Genomic DNA, 17,356 nt, shown 5'->3' with positions numbered 1-17,356 from the left:
ATATGAGGCATTTCAGGCAGGTATGGAGAGAATAACTGCATTCAACATGATCAGTGAGCTTCGTAAGTTTACTGAAGCTTTACATGGACAAAAAAAACCCCAAAACAAACACGTGTTCACATACTACAGTAAAGAAATAGAAAAAAGAGCCCTTTAACCAGAGTGCGAATTATACAATGACAATTGGGGGGGTCAACATTTTTTAGAGGCCAGGGTGAAAAGGGAACCCAGTACAGCGCAGGCGCCTACTTAAGGTAACAGAAGTCTTGCACAATTCTTACAGCGTCATGAAGGTCCAAGGTTTAACAATCTTTAGAATTGTTGTTGTTTAATATTGAGAAAAGACATAAAATAAACATATATACAAGAAAACAAAATCATTAAATTTTAACAGGTCATTTTAAATATTTACAGAAATCTTACTTGTTTCAAAAAAATGTCTGCATTGTGTACTGTCCTCCTCCTCCTCCTCCTCTGCCTGCTCACTGTCCTCTCCTCCTTTCTTGCTCACAATAGCTCCCTCTGCCTTCTTAATACAACAGCACATGCATGTAAAATTCACCATGCTATAATGCTCTATATTTATAGCCTCTATAATAACCACTGGAAATACAGGCTGCATTTTCTTAACTATGTCCTAATTTTCAACTTACTCTTTTTTTGGCACCAAAATAGTGCCTGATATCTTCTCCTTTCCTCTTGACCATGTTGGCTCTGTAAATGAAATCTAATTTGAGTTCAATGAAGTAGTCATAAATTTGGACTAATACAACTATCACAGGCAATCAGTTAATCAGCTTTTAGTACGTTGATTTTAACAGTTCAACTAATCAGCCAGATTATAGTCCTGCCTGAAATCTACTGTCATGGAGTGCCTATTATGAAAGCTAATATCAAGGCAAAAGCGTAAATAGATCACCACTCAGAAGACTATTAAAATTAAATAATATAATTTTGTAACAGACTGACATTGGATTACATGTTGTCTATCAGTTCTGTGTTTTCCTATATTCATAAAGGTGACATACAGGCTGACAGGCCTGTCAGTCATTGAGAGAGAACTGGAGCTAAAAGCTAAAAGTAGTGAGGACTGGTCTTCATTATTGTATGAACGTCAGCCCCCCATTTTCTAACTGCTCATGAGCACCGGTGTAAGCTAACGTAACATTCACACCAGTTTAAGCTAGCATTAACATATTGACATTTACACATAGATACATGATAACATTCGTCTGAGACACCGGACACAATATGAATCCAAATATAATTCGTAACTCCGAAAGTGGGATACTAAATAAAAATAAACTAGCTAGATAACTTACATCACAGTGCTCCCCAAGTCGTTGATGTCCCGAAACAGCGCAAAGCCAACTTTTTCTCCATCTAGCTCTTTTTTTTTTTTTTTTTTGCGCACGCGCGGCTACTTGGATTTCAGCCAGGCAGCCGGGAACTAACGAGTGACAGTGAAAATGGTGTAGTCCACTCTAGGGGTGTCTGTCTGGGTGTGTGTGTTTTAGCACAAGCCTCTTCCTGGCATGAACATGGAAAATACAATACACTGTAATATTTTTGACACTAAAAAGACAGATAAATGTTTCAACACCCCCCCCCCCCCCCCCAATCTCTTATTTGTACCCCTTTTAGGGGAGTCGAAGTTGTAATTGGGGGGTCAAACCACCCCCCGTAATTCGCACTATGCCTTTAACCTAACGTAGCAGCTTTAACAGGTTCAAACTAACAAGTTAAATTTGTCTGTTTTTTTTCCTAATTGAGACACCTTGCTGTTTGTGACAACAGGAATGCCAGAAGAAACTGGACCACAAACTATCCCTGGATGCCTATCTGCTGAAGCCTGTCCAGAGGATCACCAAATACCAGCTCATGCTAAAGGTGAACACGCCAGCGCACACAAACATGCTGTACTTTAAAATCCTGTCAGCTGAATCACACTGAATGCTGAACAAGGTGTGTTTGCTTGCTTTGTAGCTTGTTTGACTTGGCGACAAGACCTTATTAAAAATTAATCTAAATTTTTTGGACTAATCTGTGAGTATATTAAGATCAAGCTTATGTCCCTCCAGGGAAGTACCTAAAAGCTCTTTTTGAGCCTAGGGCCACAGTTATCGTTTTTCACAGTGGGTGTGAGAGTTAAATTGATAGAGGTTAAGAATCCAATCAGCAGCCAATCTGCACACTTCAACACTTCATTATGACTTCATGAAACACTAAAAATGTGCAACTCCTACAACTCTATTACTATTTGTATTTTCAAATTAGTAGATTTTGTACAATCTGACAGCATATCTATACCAGCTAGATTAGAGGATGTGTTTTGCTTTGTGTAATATAGTTGTTGAAAATATACCACAGGTACATTGAACACAGAGCACAGAGGACATTAATGCTGTATGTAGTGTTGCATAATTAGAAAATGATTTAACCTTGATGTCACGGTACTTTGTAGACCAATAGTGGAAGTGATTTTTCTTGATCATGTGGCATCATAGATTGACATAACACACAGACTGAAGCTCTTTGCAATTGTGACTACAGATAAAATTGGTATGCTTTTTACATAATCTATTCAACAAAGACATCAATAAATATGGCAATTTTTGTGATAAAAGTAAGTGTGCATAACCAGCTAATTCTTCTTTATGATCAATTTTATTTATTTAATTCTGAAAATCATTGCAAAATCCATTTTTATGTCAGTTTTCACCCTTACTAATAGGTATTGTGTAGCCCTATAAGGTACAGTCAATTCCGGCCATTTTCAGTACAAAAAATAATGCTAATATTTCATTTGTAAATAAAAATATGACGAGAAATACAGGGAATATTGGGCGCGCATCGCGAGGTGCATTTCCTCGAAAACGACCGATTCGTGGATTCTATACCGACTTCAAGACATGTTTTGGACAAAATATGTTACTGGCTTGTTTCGTCTGGATGTCCAAGGTTGGATTATGGCCGTTTTTTGTGGAATATTTTCATCTGTGTGTAATAATGAACCCGCAAATGTGAGTCGCGCTGTGTGCATTAAAGCCGTGTATAGAGAACGGATGGATGGATATTTGTTTTTTTGTCGGACAAATGTGTTTATATTATCCGCTGTGGTAATCACATCTGAAAGTGGTTTATACCGGCGGATTCATGAGAATCTAAGCTTTCCATCGGTGTATAATGTTTCTGTCATCGAGTTGGCAGTGTGGTTCTATTTCGAAAAATGCTTATGCAGATATCAAAACGGCCCGCCTGCGGGCCGCTGAACCTTGAGGGTCAGATGTCTGTTTTTCCAATTATGTAAAAACTGCCAACAATTTGCATATTAAAATCAAGTCTGACTGAGGTTTCATGAGGTCCACACTCGGTTTCTCTTTTGTGCTCAACTTGATTGAATATGATTTGTTTAATGCAGAATGGGCTCCGTGTAAAAGCACATTCTGTGTTTTTATAGATATACAGTCTCAAGTTCCCATAAAAAAGTTTTAAACCTTGAAAAGAATTTTTAAAACAACAAAGCTGAACTGCAGGTGAAGGCCAGACATTTCATCAGAGCTCCTTCTTTGTCAGCGAGCTGAGGTTCTGCTGGATGTCTTCTCTTTGTTGCTTTGAAACTTACTTTTATGCTCAGCTTAGCCAGTCACAGCCTACTACTTTTATTTTTTCATTAAAGATAAAAATAATTTAGAAAACTATCAAGAATGAGCTGCTTACATGTGAAGACAAATTTCTTTTTGGTGTGATGTGGGACATGTTGGAACGTCTTGCAGTGCTTTTACACTCAGCACCCTGTGGGGTGTAGAATAGCTGCTGACTGGACATATCAATGACACCACAAATTCAAAGTCTTTTCAAAAAGGAAATGTTTTGCATTTTCAGCTTTAACCCTAAAAACCTCCCTGCCATCATTCAGGGTTTATCCACTCAGCCAGTTTCTCTTCTCTTCTCTTCTCTTCTCTTCTCTTCTCTTCTCTTCTCTTCTCTTCTCTTCTCTTCTCTTCTCTTCTCTTCTCTTCTCTTCTCTTCTCTTCTCTTCTCTTCTCTTCGTAGGATTTGTGAAATACTGACATAGGTCAAGATCTCACAATATTAAAAAGAGAAACCCAACAGTTCACCCTGAGCAGTCCTTGGCAACAGTGGGGAGGAAAAACAGGGAAGAAAAACTCAGACAAAACCAGACTGAGTGTTTGGGAGACAGTAAACATTGAGTAGGTTGATTGAAAACATGCATAGCCAGAGACACCTGCAGAAAGGTATAGGAAGCGAGAGAACACAATGTTAATGACATGCAAAAGAGTGGTACAAAAGAGAAAAGAGAAGATCTTCTCAGTCATCATCATGGGAAATCTCAAAGCAGCCTTGGATTAAAGCAACATTGCTATTGGATGGTTTAGCGTCACCTGAGTCAGTCGTAACTATAAACTTTGTCAACAAGGAAAGCTTAATGTAAAAAGTAGAGAGGGCATTGGCATCTTGGAACCAAACTGGGAGCTAATTCCTTAACAGAAATGGCTCATATTCTACTCTCAGAACATTTAGGAACTAGCCTAGCCGCACTAGACCCATGTTCTGAATTCTGAAGGCACAAGGGTCTAGGGCCGCTCGACAGGGAGGGAGGCGGGCTAAAAGGTTGTCTATCAAATCATTCTGCAGCAATTGGGTTGGTATACAACCAATCAGCAACGAATAGGCTGACGGAGTTCTGCAGCCAGACTGTTTTGTGTGGCGGATTGTGGCTAAGTCCCATTAGCTTCCCAACCAGCGGAGCCAACTGGTATATTAAGGATTTGCCATATCCCATCAGCATAAGTCCAAATACGTCTTTCTTCTCAATGAAACACTTCAGTGCCGTCCTTTGTTTATCTTTCAAGTTGAATTTTAGCTTCAAATCTTTAAGGGCTGTGGCCAAAGCCGAGTCGAAAGATAACTGTTTATTTTGCGCCGGTTGTTTCTGTCAGAATCGTCGCGCCTCTGTCGTCACTTAGTTACGCCCGCCTTCTGACTCTACACTTCATGGTGATTTGTCCGGCCAGTTTTAGGAGAATCCAGCCTCGAGCCTTATGGAGGGTAACTAGACCCACCCTGGCAGAGAATTAAATTCGTTGCCGTGGGTTGTCTAGCTAGGCTATTTAGGAACCACAAGTAAGCCTGTACTCTGAGAAAAGAATGTGTTCTGCTTGGCTGATTAATTACTATGAGTTTAAGACAGGGTGGAGTTTCCTCAATAAGGGTTTTGTTTGTGATGAGAAGGATTTTAGACTCTATTCTGAATTTTACAGAGACTCACTGAAGAAAAATCCTCTTAGTTGTTCCTGTGAGACCTCTGGCTGCAGCATTTTGGATCAGCTGCAGGTTTTTCAGAGAGTTATTTGGGGATCCAGATAATAAGTTACAACAATTCAGGAAAGAAGCAGCAAATACATGGACGAATTTTTCAGCATCACTCTGACACAAAATGTTCAGAATTTTTACAATATTGTGCAGGTGAAAGACAGCCGTCTTTGAGACTTGTTTTATGTGTGAGTTAAAGGACATGCTTTGGTCAAAAGTAACTCCAGAGTTAGTTATTGTCATGCTGGAGACCAAAGCTATGCCACCCACAGTAACTTTATAATTGGATAGTGTGTTTCTGGGTGTTAAAGGCATCATTAGTCTGCAAGCACTTAAATACTTAAAAAGCCGATTTCTAAAACATGCCAAGGAGAAAAACGAAGAATATGACTTCAATGTTTCAAATGCAACAGGCTAGCCTTAGCGTCTACAGAAGTCTCGCTCTCTGTCCTTATTTGATTTCTTTGGTATTTCTGTGTTTATTCTTGTCCTTTATGTTATCACGATTTTCTAACGAATACAATCAATCCACATTCTCCTCTTTCTCCCAGGAGATGTTAAAATGCAGTAAGGGTCAGGGGATGGCAGAGCTGGAAGAGGCTTTAGCCACCATGCTGGACATCATCAAGTCCGTCAACGACTCCATGCACCAGATCGCCATCACTGGCTTTGAGGTGAGTCTGCAGAATTAACTTATCATTACCATTATGTACATTGTAAAAATGAAGAAGAGACAGTTTGAGAAAAACATGTTGTCTGGTACTTCCCATCAAATCCTGTGGACATCATCAGGATATGATTGATATACTCAAACTGCTGACATGTACAACTGACCTGTGTCAGTTTGTACTTTAAATTAATTTCAAAAATGTCATAGGGAAAAATCAAATACAAGGCTCTGCTGTTCACTTTGTGTAGTTTCTTCATGCTAAGATCTAAAGAGGTTTCTGAAGCCATGAGAAAAATAGTTGTGGATGTCGATGAGTCTAGCAAGGAGTTTTAAGAAGTATTCAAATTGTTCAAAGTGAATCATTCCAAGACGGCAAAAATTTTGTCACAGGATCCTCAGGTAGTCCTGCAGCTGTTGGTGTTAAAGTCCATGTGTCTACAATCAGACAGAGATTGCCCTAATTCGACCTGCATGGGAGGCGAGCCAGGAAAAAGCCTTCGTCATCCAAAATGAACACGAGTTCCAAACTACAGTTTATCAGTGAACCTTCAGGCAAAGAGCAGGAATGATGTGCTTTTTACGATCAGGAAACTCAGTTACTTCAACCTCCAAACTTGAGATAGAACTGAAACAATGTTCGAACATCAACCAGTTTAAATAAAAATACAAACAAAATCTTTTTGGAAGGTATAGTGAGGATGAACATGGTGACCACTAGGGGGCACAGTAGTATTGATTTGCAACTGATTGAATTGATGGATAGTGTTGAAGTTATTTGTCTTTTTGCCTCAGCGAAATTATTGGTGGTAAAATTGTTTTTCATTGAATATTTTTCATGGAACTGATTGTAATGGGTGAATGAATTTAGGGGTGGGATTACATAAGTTTCATCTTCTTCCCACTCCCTTTTGAACATGTTGCGGTTTTGTTTTCCTCTCCTTGTATGAGAAGCATGATGGACTGTTTTAGTTGTTTTTGTGAATCATTTATTGAATCTTATTAAATTACAAGTTCAAAATAAATAAATGAAATTAAATAAATAAAGATATACCAGTGCTGATGTCTCCTTATGCTTAATGAAGGCTAGAAAATCAGATCTTACAGAACATAGTGATGGGTATGGAATGGAGAGTTCATGATTAAGCGTAAGGAACTGCGATATACAGAGTCCAGCCGCCGCAACAAGGTAGAGGCAGCATGCATGTAAATAATATCCCCATAATCTAAAGTACTCTAAAAACATTGACTGGACTATTGTTTTTCTGACTGTTAGATTTAAGCAGGCCTTATTATGATAAAAGAAACCCAGCATGATCCTCAACTTCTTTACTAAGTTCTCAATGTGTTGTTTAAAAGACAATTTTTCATCCTACCACATACCCAGGTATTAGTAACAGGAAATCCTTTCTATGGGATCACCACCTAAAGTACAAACACTGGTGTTATTTTTGTAAGTTCAAATAAGATTTGGAGAAAATAAGATATTTACTTTAGTTAGAATTATGGACCAGTTTTAGATCAGACAGTGAGGCCTGAAGCTGATTAACAGCAGTGTGGAGATCATCAATGGCTTGATTTGGGGAAGAAGCGACTGTACAAAACCTTTGGACACTGTAGTCAACTCAAAGTCACAAGACACATCAGAATAGTAATGAGTGGCTGCCTTCCTAGTAATATCAATATTCTTTCTTCTTAAAAAAAGGTTGAAATTTTTTGTATCTGAGGAATCTGCACTGATAAATTCTGCAGTAGCTCTACAGTATGACCTGTTGTGCATCAAAGGGAACACTAACACCCACACAGAACATGCTGTCTCTCCCCAGTTGGCGTCATGCCTAGGGCTGGGCGATATGACCAAAATTTTATATCCCGATATAGCTTATTTTATATCCCGATACGATATACATCACGATATAGCATATTTTTGGTAAATTCAATGAATGAACAGTTTATATAAAATTGCCATGTGAACAAGCAGTTTGAAATCATATATTCAACAAATAAATGGAGTAGGTATTTGTTTATATATGTGTAATTTTTAATTTAGAACTTTTTTTTCCAAGCATGTATTATGCAAAATATTTGTTGGTCACATTAACATCTGTCATTTTTTAAAAACATCATGTTCGAGTCTGTTGTTGGGACCGAGCAGCGGCATACCTTACAAAGTACGGTAGTCTGATCCTTGTCGGTCTTTTTAAATCCAAACCACCGCCATATGACAGAAGTTCCCCCTCTTTTAGGTACAAGCTTGTCGGTTTGAGCTGGTTGTTCGTCATCTTGTTGTTTAGATTGTTCTTCTGAGTCTAGTCCACCGTCTTCCTCCATAGCTGGTTACTTTTTAGCAGTGTTGCCAACTCCTCAGTAAGGAAAGTAGCTGTTGGCTGTCCTAAAAGTCGCTAGAAGTCGCTAAATGATGCCATCGCCTAATTTGCATATTTCCCAGTTTGCATGTAATTATAATCAAAGTTGTAGGAGAGAGGAATAACGTTGTGGAAAAGACCAAAAAGTGAGTATAAAACACCCAAAATATGTTTTTGTACTAGAGGCTAAATGCTGTGGTTGATTTTAGTATGACAGTGAAGAAACATTTTCATCTATATCCCGCTCTGTAAGTCTGGATGGGATCTGTAGTGACTTTGCGCATGCGCGATTCACCTGCCGTCTGGCCGCGGAGTGATGTGTCCTCTAATCAGACACTGGGACTGCTGCGGGGTTACTGGACTGACAGCCTGTGCTTTGGAAGGGGGAGAAGCTCGCAGCAGCACCCGCTGCTCGTTGAGAACAGTAACTGCAGAATGATCTGAGTTTTCCTGTCAGAGTCTCCAGAACGGCAGAAAAGTCGCTAGATTTGTCGCTAGTCGCTTTTGACAAAAAAAGTCGCTAGGACGCTTTGGAAAGTCGCTAGATTTAGTGAGAAAGTCACTAGATTGGCAACACTGTGTTTTAGCCATGTGCCAGGGCTTGCCGTAAGGCACGTGGGTGACGTAAAATACTGCCGTAAAGCATGTTTTGCGATATAAACGATAGGATCTTCACATGAAACAATAGACATTTTCTATGGTCCAGACGATATCTATCGTCATATCGCCCAGCCCTAGTCATGCCCTTCCATCTCTGATAAAGTTCACAAGCCATTATACACAGATCCTGGAAGGGAGTTAGACTGAATCTGTCCAAAGAAAAGACAAGCCTCAAGTGCAAAATTTAAGTTCTAAGTAATATTTTGTTACGTCTGCGAGGGGGGAAAAAAAAACAAACAAACTTCATACTCAGGACAGCAAAACTAGTATGACATCATGGTGACAGATGTGGTCGTTTATTAGTGATACTGGAACAGTAACAACATGATGGTGTATAGTGCAACATTAGTGCGTGCGTGTGTGTGTGTGTTTGGAAAGAGATAGTTTACACATTAGTGGCAGGGATAGTTATGTTAACAATCCATTCTACAGATGAATAAACAGTTTACAATGGCCTTGCAAGGTAAAGTATGCTTTCCTCGTTTCTGCCGAGATGATTCAGAAAGGTAATGTTTGGTCATTATCAGAGCAAGCTCTCTCTCTCCTGGTGTGACAATTAGTTTACTGTTCAACCTGATTTAGGACAACAATGCACCTTTTGATACTATAGTGTCTCAGAAAGTGCAGTTGCAAATCCTAAGTCAAATTTTCTCAAACATGCATTTTTATTTTTTGTTCCAAACAATGCAGCTAAACAATTTCGAGAAGCAGTACCTTGCTCTTCCTGGCAGCTCTGAAAAATACAGAGTCTGTCCACACAGCTTAAATTCAGAAGTACATCACTTATTAACCAGCCTCTCTTGGAGGTGAAACTGCTACTTATTAGAAGGTCAAAGAGCTGAAACCAGACTTGGTTAATACATCACTGAACACTGAGCGCCAGTGATTTAGTGTGTTTGTCGACAAAAGGCATCTCTGTGATTTCAGCTGTTTCCAGCCTGTGTTTTTGGTCTCAAACACTGTTTCATAGACTTCAGCACCACCAAGAAAATGATGATACTGTGTCATAGTGTGGTTCTGTATGGACCAAAATCGGTATTGTACTCTTGATCTGGCTTTGATTTAAAGCTTTGCATTTAGGTCCATTGACAGGACGGTAGAATTCATCTATGCCTTCTACCTGTCCAAATTACTGGCTACGTTCTGTGATGAATGTTCAAATGAATGCTAAATTATATAATAAAGCAAATATTTTTTTGGTTAGAGAGAGAGGCTGGGGTCATGCTTGAATAGCAAAACCTGCTGACTGTTGGTACTCCATTATTTGTCGACTCATCGATCCGCCTCGATGTCGTGCTCTAGACTTTGACACTTTAATATGTTACCTCCTGATTTCCTCATAGACGCCTCTAAATGTTGCAGCTACTAGACGATTTTGTCACTGAACAGAGTTCATGTCAGGGCCTTTGCTGAAACACCAGATTCTGTGTTTTTTTTGTTTGTGTTTTCTTTGCAGGACAGTCTCCGAACATTACTTTTACATTTCTACCTGTGTTTTGTTAGGTGGAATAATCTGGTTAAAACTTAAGTTTAGTGCAAGTGCAATGAAACACTGCAACTCTTTGTCTTAGGCAATGCATTTCTAAGCAAAAATATAAAACTGCAAGCTTTTGAAGTGCAAATCATTTTGAACCGATCACATTTTCTATCAATGTTCTTAGAAAATATGAATTTGTAGATCACGCAAGTCACAAATGCATTAATACTGAACATGTCAAGTATCTCTGCAAAAACATTTCTATGTAAGGATCACCCTGCTGTCACCTTTTCTGTGGTTATACATATGCAATACGTAAGTTGATATGTTGTCATCCGCCCAGGGCAGGAAGTCGGGGTCGGGTGCTATGTCCACCGGGCAGTAGGCAGGAGTGAGCGCCTGGGCGTGCCGCCCCCTGGTGGCGTAGACTAGCTCTGGGGACGTGGAACGTCACCTCACTGGTGGGGAAGGAACCTGAGCTGGTGCGGGAGGTGGAGCGATACCGGCATAGTTGGGCTCACCTCCACGCACAGCAAGGGTTCTGGAGCCAGAATTCTGGAGAGGGATTGGACTCTCTCCTACTCTGGAGTTGCCCAAAGTGATAGGTGCTGGGCAGGTGTGGGGATACTCGCAAGCCACTGACTGAGTGCTGCTTTGTTGGAGTCCTCCCCGGAGAATGAGAGGGTCGCCTCTCTGCAACTTCTTGTTGCGGAACGGGAAATTTCTTGACTGTTGTCTGTGCTTATGCACCGAACAGCAGTTCAGAGTATTCGGTCTTCTTGGAGTCTCTGGGTGGTGTCCTGGAAGGGGTACCGCCTGGGGATTCCATAGTTCTCCTGGGAGACTTCAACGCTCACGTGGGCAACGATGGAGAAACCTCAAGGCGGGGTGATTGGGAGGAACGACCTGCCCGATCTGAGTGTGTGCCAACTACTGCGGTATCACACTTCTCAGCCTCCCCGGGAAAGTTTATTCTAGGGTGCTGGAAGGGAGGATCCAACCGATAGTCGAACCTCGGATTCAGAAGGAACAATGCGGATTCCGTCCCGGTCATGGAAGAGTGGACCAGCTCTTTACCCTTGCGGAGCTGCTGAGGGGGTCATGGGAGTATGACCTGCCAGTCTACATGTGTTTTGTGGATCTGGAGAAGGCCTATGACCGTGTCCCCTGAGGGGCTTTGTGGGGGGCACTGCGGGAGTATGGGGTCCCGGGCTCATTGCTACGAGCCGTTCGGTCCCTCTACGACCAAAGGGAGAGCTGTGTCCGCGTACTCTGCACTAAGTCAGACACGTTTCCCGTGGGTGTTGGACTCCGCCAGGGCTGCCCCTTGTCTCCAATCCTGTTTGTGGTTTTCATGGACAGGATTTCAAGGCGCGGTCGTAGTGGGGAGGGTTTTTGGTTTGGGGGCCTCAGGATCGCATCTCTGCTTTTTACGGATGATGTGGTTTTGTTGGCGGCCTCAGACCGTGACCTCCAGCATACACTGGAGCGGTTTGCAGCCGAGTGTGAAGCGGCAGGGATGCAGATCAGCATCTCCAAGGTTCTCTGCCGGAAACCGGTGTATTGCTCCCTCTGGGTTGGGGGGGGGAGTTTCTTCCCCAAGCGAAGGAGTTCAAGTATCTCGGGATCTTGTTCACGAGTGATGGGAAAATGGCGCGAGAGATGGACAGGCGGATTGGTGTGGCGTCAGCAGTAATGCGAGTGTTGTACCGAACCGTCGTGGTGAAGAGGGAGCTGAGCCGTAAAGCGATAATCATGAGCTTTGGGTAGTGATCGAAAGAACAAGATCGCGGATACAAGTGGCAGAAATGAGCTTCCTCCATAGGGTGGCTGGACTCAGCCTTAGAGATAGGGTGAGGAGCTCAGACATCCGGAGGGAGCTCAGAGTAGAGCCACTGCTCCTTCGCATTGAAAGGAGCCAGTTGAGGTGGTTTGGCCATCTGATTCGGATGCCTCCAGGGAGACTTCCTTTGGAGGTTTTCCGAGCACGTCCGTCTGGGAGGAGACCCCGGGGTAGACCCAGAACTCGCTGGAGGGATTATATATCTCGTCTGGCCTGGGAACGCCTCGGGATCCCCCCGGAAGAGCTGGAAAGCGTTGCTGGGGGGAGGGATGTCTGGAACAACCTGCTTCGCCTGCTGCCTTCGCGACCCGGCCCCGGATAAGTGTAAGAAAATGGATTGATGGATGGATATGTTGTCATGTTATTGTCAAAGTTTAACATGCAAAAAGTAAGGGTTAATTAGTGAAATTTGTCTGTCACCATCATTAGCTTGACTTAATAGCTGATTTAACTGATTGTTTTAGGGTGATGTTACACTGTTTCAGCCAAAGGGAGAATTTACTTTGTAAAGATGGGGTAATACACATTTCAGCAAGGGTACTGGCTGTGGCCTGCTGGAAGGTGGGGTTTGAGAAAAATCCAGCATCTGTCATACCATTTTAAGATTCCACATCATGTTTTATGAATATATGAAAGTTGATCCAAATCACACAAAATAACCATAACTGTTTACTAAAAAAAATGTACTGCTCTTGCAAAATGAGCTCCAAAATGTTACTTTTTCTTCTTTTTAATGGATTCCTTCTTGAACTCGTAACAGTAGACATGAAATAGCTACTAGTGCTGATTGCTGTGACTCTAAGTGGTGCGCTACAACTCTGTGTATTCATGTCTTGCAGGGAAACCTGAGTGAACTGGGGAAGCTACTCATGCAAGGATCCTTTAATGTGTGGACTGATCACAAGAAAGGCCACAGCAAGGTACAACCCCACATTCCAACTCTACCATCACTCCTTTATCAGAGCTTTTTTTAAATTTAAGTGTCTTTAGGCATTAACAACAGAACAAATTATGCAAAACTTGCATTTTTGTTGCACATTTGTAAACTTACTCACCAACTAGGCAGCCATTTTTTCGATGAGGCCGAGCAGATTAGTCGGATTATCCATTTGCAAAGTGGAAGAAATAAAATCATGCAATATTTTATTGGTGGAATTTTAATGTTAAGGAAATGCACTGTTGTTTATCTAGCAAAAATCAAAGCAGCAAAGCATATCCACATGTCTCTTTTTTTAGATTGAGTGCAGTTATGCTTTGAATACAGATACATACTGCAAATGTAGCCACTGTCTGGTCATGGTCTCTAGTGGATGAATAGCATCTCTAAGGAGCCGACACAGGACCAAACTCATGGGATGGACCAAGACTTTACAGCATTTCACAGTCTAGTTCACAGGTCCTATCGGCTGGTGAATCCCAGTTAGAGATTTGTAGCAGGAACAGAACAGGAAATGCATTGCTCTGTAAATAGTGTTGTCACATCTTGAGATAATGATTTAAAAGTGAAATAGCTCAGTGACTTTCTAATTCATATTCCACTTCAGCAAACCTTTCACACGTGTTTACCACAGTAGTAGGTGGGTTCTGTGCTTGTTGTTGCACTTGCACGTTTGAAATAGCACCAGAAGTGTGAAGTGAAACATTTAATTTGGGAAAATGCAGTTTCTAACAATGTCAGAATCGTGTAGCAGATCACATGTCCTGACCTCAGTTTTTACAGTTATAATACCAAGTTAATTTGTCAGTGTTACTCTGATTATGAAGAATGAAATCAACTGACAAACTGAATGATGGGTTACCTGATTGCAGGTGAAGGACCTGGCCAGGTTTAAGCCCATGCAGAGGCATCTCTTTCTCTATGACAAGATGCTGCTGTTTTGTAAGAAACGAGAGGAGACCTCAGATGGACATGAGAAGACTCCGTCCTACAGCTTCAAACACTCACTCAAGGTCAGACACAGATGATGTGTGTGTGTGTGAGTTCAGTGTTGCTTGGTTTCTGTCTTACGGCTAAATGCTCAACTCCTGTCTACTAATTTTAAGGTTGTCTGCTGTCCAAGATGTTCTAAAATGAATTTATCTTTTAATTAATGGTTGCCTTTGGGGTTTCAGGACAGGACTGGTTATCACACCAGCCGTGGCACAATGCAGTTTCACCCTGATTTATGGTAGAAATAGGTCAGAATATGAGACAGTGCTCAACCAGAACAAGGAAGAAGACTGCCATAAAGGAAAGGTGGATATATCAAGATCGGCCACAAAGTTAAAACCACAGAAGGGTGTAACATTTGGCATCTTGTTACAATGCAATGCTCTTCTGGGAAACCTTGAGTTCCAGACCAAATACACCACCTCATGACAGCAACACTCTCAAATGGTCTCCCCTATAAAGGCAAAACGCCCCACCACACTGCAAAAATAAATGAGGAACTACTTAAGGAAGACACCAAAGAGCCTGCAGATTCCTTCCTGTGTTCTAGAAATATAATTTTACTATAAACAATGTGCTACTTCTTCACGTATTACTTGTTTAACAGCCCTGTGTTGTTTGTGACACTCTGTTTTACAACCTTGTGGGATTATTCTTCAATTTTCCAATTAATCCAATTGATTTGAAGAATGTCTTTGTTGGACTGGTAGAGGGCAGGCGTCAGCCACAGTTCACAAGACTTTCAAATACTTAAAAATATATTTTTTTGAATGTGGAGAGCACAGTCAACTGACCACTGAAAAAGCAGTGACAGACATCCAATTTCTGCAGGTGTTGGATGATGTGCACCGGCAATGTCGTGGTCCACTTGAGTCAAATGAAACCCAAAGTTTGTTATTCTGCCAGTTGTAGCTTTTGTTCTGCTTTCTGTTCTGTGAGTGTGCGAGGATCTCTGCACTGCCTTTAAACAAGAACGCTAGGAGAGCAGAGAAGAGAGAGGTGCAATGTGTTGTAACTTCATGTTCTTTCTTATTGGCCAGTAATACGTCAGCAAGCAATACATCAGGAAACAAGCAGGGATGCCTGTTTGTGGGCTCAATTAATTAATGGTCTTTTCATGGTAATTTCTGACAGTAGGGAACATATAGGATAATGCCAGCCTTACATTTACATGTACTTTTATGTGCACTGTACTTTATTATCCCTGATGCGCAGAGTTTGAAGTGTTTCACTGCTGATGTTCAAATGCAGCTTCAGTTGCACCTCACAGTGTTTCTGTCCTGTTTCTGTCCAGATGAGCGCTGTGGGGATCACAGAGAACGTCAAAGGTGACAGCAAAAAGTTTGAGGTGTGGTACAACGGCAGAGAGGAAGTTTACATCATTCAGGTACGCTGACATAGCCAGAATGAGAAAAATCTTTTTCTTTGTGTATTCATATAATTCTTTCACTACATTGCATTTCAAAGGAGGACTTATTGTTCCACATCAGAACATAAAAACTAAACCACTGGTTCCAAACCACCTAACATTAAAAATCAAAATCTAACTGGGTTGGGGTTTTTTTCACATTTCAGATGTTTATTTGTTGTTAGGAACTCCACCAAAGGAACCTTTTACATTAGACTTTTAAAATAAATAAATAAATAAATTTGTTTAGATGAAATCCATTTTTCAGGAACACAGGAAAAGTAATTGAATTTCTGCAGAAGATTTTATTTTTTTCTACTCCCCTGATTCAGTAATCATCTCAGAACCCACATGAGTTTTTCAGTGACCCGATCCTGAAGTTGAAAACCGCTGGATAAAACTACCTACTTGTGCTTAAACCATATGAACCTGCCCAACCAGCTGCAGCAATAACTGCTTGCAAATTTGTGCATTATGATAGCCAAATTGTTAATTAATCCTCTGAACCCCAAGCACTGCATAGGCTTTTTTATTTGCCATTTTTACTACTTTTCACTGCATTATAAAGTCATGCGCCCCGTTAAAAATGCACAGCCATGGCTCGAAGGAGACAGACCTCAAAAATGTCTTCTGTGCATTGTGACACAGTTGAAAATCATTAATTAAAAAATAAACAAAACAAGTTTTTAAAATTATTTATTGGACTAAAACTGGGGAAAATTTTAATCAACATGGATTACCTTGGTGCTCTCAGGTGTTACCAGTACTTCTCCAAAATGGTGGCAGTACATATAGATATTTTGTTTACATTTTTAATTTATTTTCAAACTTTTTCCTAGTGTTTATTATCAGCCCAGTTCTGTTCAAAGGTCTCTGTATCAGTTGCGTGTCACATGACATGCAGCTGAATCACGAATAGCTTCACAGTTGCACCTTAGTGTGAATTTTTATTTCTGTTTTTTCTGAGGATCTGGTTTGAGTTTTATTTTCAGCAAATGATTAAAAAAGACATGTTGAACAGAGTTATTTTAACGAAATAGCATATTTATGAGGTTAGATTTGGTCAAGTTTTCTGATGGGACAGTACGCCATGGATGAGCAAACAGAAGATGATTCCTTTTGTTTTTACAGGTTGTTACTCTGACAGTTTTTCAGTTTGGGTGATTTTTAAAAGAAAAAGATAACCTACTTTTCAAACCTGCTAGTCGGCTTTAAGGTTCAGAGGGTTGATATGGAATAACTATAATTTAACAACATATATATGTTTTGCTGATAATAAGTCAAACTTTGAATGCAAAACTTGATATGGAGTACATGGTACACAAGAAATGAAGATATTATGAATATGGCTGTATCATTATCCATATGAAGAAGTTCAAAAATTGGTACTCATCAAGAAGAATACATGTACATATGCAAACACAACTAAGAAGAAAGAGGTTATTTGACCCCTGATGTCAAATTTATCCTCTTATATATATATATATATATATATATATATATTTTTTTTTTTTTTTTTTTTTTTTTTTTTAAATTTTGTCATATTCTTCTTGGGAAACATCCACTATTCCACAGCCCTGCTCTTGGGGGCAGTGTTGTACCACACAGCTAACCCATCAGTTTCCCACTCATCCACAGCATTAGTGTTAAGAGGCTTCCGCTGCATAT

At 40.5% G+C, this 17,356-nt stretch overlaps 1 protein-coding gene across 8 annotated transcripts in view; it reads left to right on the top strand.

Moving 5' to 3' along the window:
* mcf2l2 (MCF.2 cell line derived transforming sequence-like 2) overlaps positions 1-17,356 on the top strand; it is a 137,966-nt gene that overhangs the window by 84,233 nt on the left and 36,377 nt on the right. For all 8 annotated transcript variants that reach the window (XM_051947577.1, XM_051947575.1, XM_051947570.1 and 5 more), the window contains exons 20-24: positions 1,798-1,890; positions 5,889-6,011; positions 13,190-13,270; positions 14,160-14,300; positions 15,575-15,667. In XM_051947577.1, coding sequence (XP_051803537.1) covers positions 1,798-1,890; positions 5,889-6,011; positions 13,190-13,270; positions 14,160-14,300; positions 15,575-15,667 — 531 coding nt within the window. The remainder of the gene's footprint in view (positions 1-1,797; positions 1,891-5,888; positions 6,012-13,189; positions 13,271-14,159; positions 14,301-15,574; positions 15,668-17,356) is intronic.

Source organism: Acanthochromis polyacanthus, chromosome 4 (assembly GCF_021347895.1).
Source record: "Acanthochromis polyacanthus isolate Apoly-LR-REF ecotype Palm Island chromosome 4, KAUST_Apoly_ChrSc, whole genome shotgun sequence".
NCBI lineage: Eukaryota > Metazoa > Chordata > Actinopteri > Pomacentridae > Acanthochromis > Acanthochromis polyacanthus.
Note: the sequence above shows the minus strand (reverse complement) of the source record. Positions and strands in the feature narration are given on the sequence as shown.